Raw genomic sequence first — 2,748 nt, forward strand, 5'->3', positions numbered from 1 at the left:
AAAGGTGATATCGATTCTTTAAACAAAGGAAATACTACAAATGTTAGGATTAGGAACATCAATTTTCGGAACCCTCTTTTTATTCTATTTTAAATTTAGTTTACGTGTATGTGTTTTTCTTGTTATATAGACATTGCTAATTGATTTGGTATACATGATTCTTTGTACCATTATATAACTAGAATAATCAAGATGAAATGATAAAAGAAAAGAAAAGAAAAATCCTTTTACATTTTATATGCAAAATAATAATAATAATTAATTAATCCTCAAGGGAACAAACCCTAGAAATAAAGGTACATTTGATTGTGACAAACCCACCCATTAAGACACCCCACCAAGACCAACTTTTATTTTTGCCTTAACTATAAAATTCAATTATTATATTCACCTAGGGTTTCTTCTCTTTCTCAAGACATGCATTTTATTAATAATTAAAAATATATTTTAAGCTTAATTACTAATTTATTTTTTAAAATGTTCTAACCCTAAAATAATTAATCTATATTATTGATTTGGAAACACTTTAGAATAGAGAAAATAGCATTTATTGTTGATTATATATTTAAATTGATATTATTTGTTAGTTAATTAATTAATTTGAGTTAAGATAGTTAATTCGATGCTTATTGTAATTTTAGAAAAAACAAAAAAAAAGAGTGGGATGAAAAAAAGATAAAATAACAAAATAAATAAACACACCCTTAAGCTTTCCTTCATTCACTTCTTTTCATTATATTTTTTCCTTAATTTTCTCTCCTTTTTCTTTCTCTGCAACCCCCCTTTGTTTTTGATGTGATTCTTCACCCTATCTTCAAAAACCCTTTTTGTCAAGATAGAAAGCTCCAAGCTCACTAACCATGGTTTTCTCATCTCTTCCAAGCTATCTTGATCCTCCTAATTGGCAGCAGGTAATTGCTTTTCTTAACTATTTTCTTTCCCATATAGGTTTTTCCCTACAAAAATGCCATTTAGAGATAAATAATATTCCTACTCTTTTTTAATCTTCACTTGAATATACCATTTATTTGATCTCCTACGAATATTGATATTTTATACTTAAAACTTTTTCTTTAAATTCTGCAGCCACCATTTCTTCAGCAACCTGGAGTTATCACTAGCGAGAATCATCATAATTCTCAGCTTCCACCATCTGCTGGTGGTGGTGCAGGTGGTATTAGGCCTGGTTCAATGGTGGAACGAGCCAGGCTAGCTAAAATACCACACCCTGCGTCAGCTCTCAAGTGCCCTCGATGCGAATCAACAAATACTAAATTTTGTTACTTCAACAATTACAGTCTTTCACAGCCTCGCCACTTTTGCAAGACCTGCAGACGATACTGGACTCGCGGCGGCGCCTTAAGGAACGTCCCGGTCGGCGGTGGTTGTCGAAGAAACAAACGAAGCAAAGGACGTAAAAGATCAAAGTCCCCATCGGTAACATCTGAACGCCAAACCGGGTCAAGCTCATCTGCCACTACTATCAACTCTAATGGTTGTACTGAAATGTTAAGCCACGTGAACCCAGCAGCAGCGCCACAGTTGCCTCCATTGGCCCCTTTACATCATCTTGGAGACTATAATTCTGGTGATATTGAGGTTGCTTTTGGCGATGAAACTAGAATAATGAGCTCAAATGGTATTGGATTAATGTTACCAGATTGGAGATCAGCGCAACAAGTTCAACAATTTCCGTTTTTAACCAGTTTGGATCACCCTCAAACTGGGTTATATTCATTTGTAAATGAAACTATGGAGCCAACAGGTTATGCCGGTCAGCAGCAGCAGCTTGGGTCTAAGCCATTGGAGAGCACGATAACCGAGTCGTCAGCTGTTAAAATGGAAGAAACTCCATCTCCATGGTTGAATCCATCAAGGAATTTTCTGGGGAATTCAGGAAATGACGATCAATACTGGTTTTTTGGTGGTGGTAATCCATGGACTGATCTTTCTGGTTTCACCTCTTCTTCCATAACCCATTTCTTTTGATTTTTTTTAATTATATTTTCTTCCACCCCAAAACCCAATCCAATCTTTGCTTTCTTTTGCTTAAATTATCTACAGGTTTCATCAAAGAGAAATGAAGTCATAGATAAGGATTTTTTTCAATAAACAAATATGCTAACTTTTGCAAAATTCAAGGTTTCCAAGTTGATGATGATGAGAAAGTGATGATGGATAGGAAAAGGAATGGACTAAAAGAAGACTATTATTAGTTTAGAAAATGGTAAATTTCGACTCTTGAAATTATTTGCTGTTGTTCATTTTATTTTTCTTGTGTTTCTATTATTGTAATGTGGTAAGAAATTATGTTATATGTATACTAATGGAGAGAGAGTTTTGGTATTTGATCTGAAGATTGAGTGATCATTTCCTTTAAAATTGATATGTGAAAATTGAATGTATTAAAAGATTCGAGCAACTTTTCATTAAAAGAATTTGGAGAATTAGATTGGTTAGTTAATATAATCATGAAGTGGAATTCAATACAGCAATTTTTTTTATAAATTTTAAAATTATTTATGAATTTTGGTGATGTTATATATAAATTTTGATTTTATGTAATTTTATAAATAAATTTTATTTTAATTTGATTTTCATAAATTTTTGATATCATTATCGATCTAACACCATTTTAAGTTTATATGTTGCATACACAAATAATTATATTTTTCCAATGTAAAAGTAAATTAATGTTTCTTTAAATGTGTATAATTGAATCAAAATCAAAGTTTTATGCATTTTAAC

General features: G+C 31.7%; 1 protein-coding gene across 2 annotated transcripts; it reads left to right on the plus strand.

Annotated features, from left to right (window-relative positions):
* Positions 1 to 706: 706 nt before the first annotated feature.
* LOC107897302 (dof zinc finger protein DOF3.6) lies at positions 707 to 2,461 on the plus strand. 2 transcript variants are annotated; one of them, XM_016822715.2, is made up of 3 exons: positions 707 to 911; positions 1,087 to 1,954; positions 2,065 to 2,458. In XM_016822715.2, the coding sequence occupies exons 1-3, from the start codon at positions 861 to 863 to the stop codon at positions 2,082 to 2,084; spliced, it is 939 nt and encodes a 312-aa protein (XP_016678204.1). In that variant the 5' UTR covers positions 707 to 860; the 3' UTR covers positions 2,085 to 2,458. The 2 variants fall into 2 exon arrangements, with proteins under 2 accessions (XP_016678204.1, XP_016678205.1); XM_016822716.2 differs by having other exon boundaries at positions 724 to 911; positions 1,087 to 1,930; positions 2,065 to 2,461.
* The last annotated feature ends 287 nt before the right edge of the window (positions 2,462 to 2,748 follow it).

Source organism: Gossypium hirsutum, chromosome A05 (assembly GCF_007990345.1).
Source record: "Gossypium hirsutum isolate 1008001.06 chromosome A05, Gossypium_hirsutum_v2.1, whole genome shotgun sequence".
NCBI classification, from domain to species: Eukaryota; Viridiplantae; Streptophyta; class Magnoliopsida; order Malvales; family Malvaceae; genus Gossypium; species Gossypium hirsutum.

Excerpts from the sequence above, each read along its gene's own strand:
- LOC107897302 (XM_016822715.2), top strand. The coding sequence starts at position 861 with ATGGTTTTCTCATCTCTTCCAAGCTATCTTGATCCTCCTAATTGGCAG. Across the intron at positions 912-1,086 it reads ATCCTCCTAATTGGCAGCAG|CCACCATTTCTTCAGCAACC; the intron begins GTAATTGCTTTT and ends TAAATTCTGCAG. Across the intron at positions 1,955-2,064 it reads TCCATGGACTGATCTTTCTG|GTTTCATCAAAGAGAAATGA; the intron begins GTTTCACCTCTT and ends AATTATCTACAG.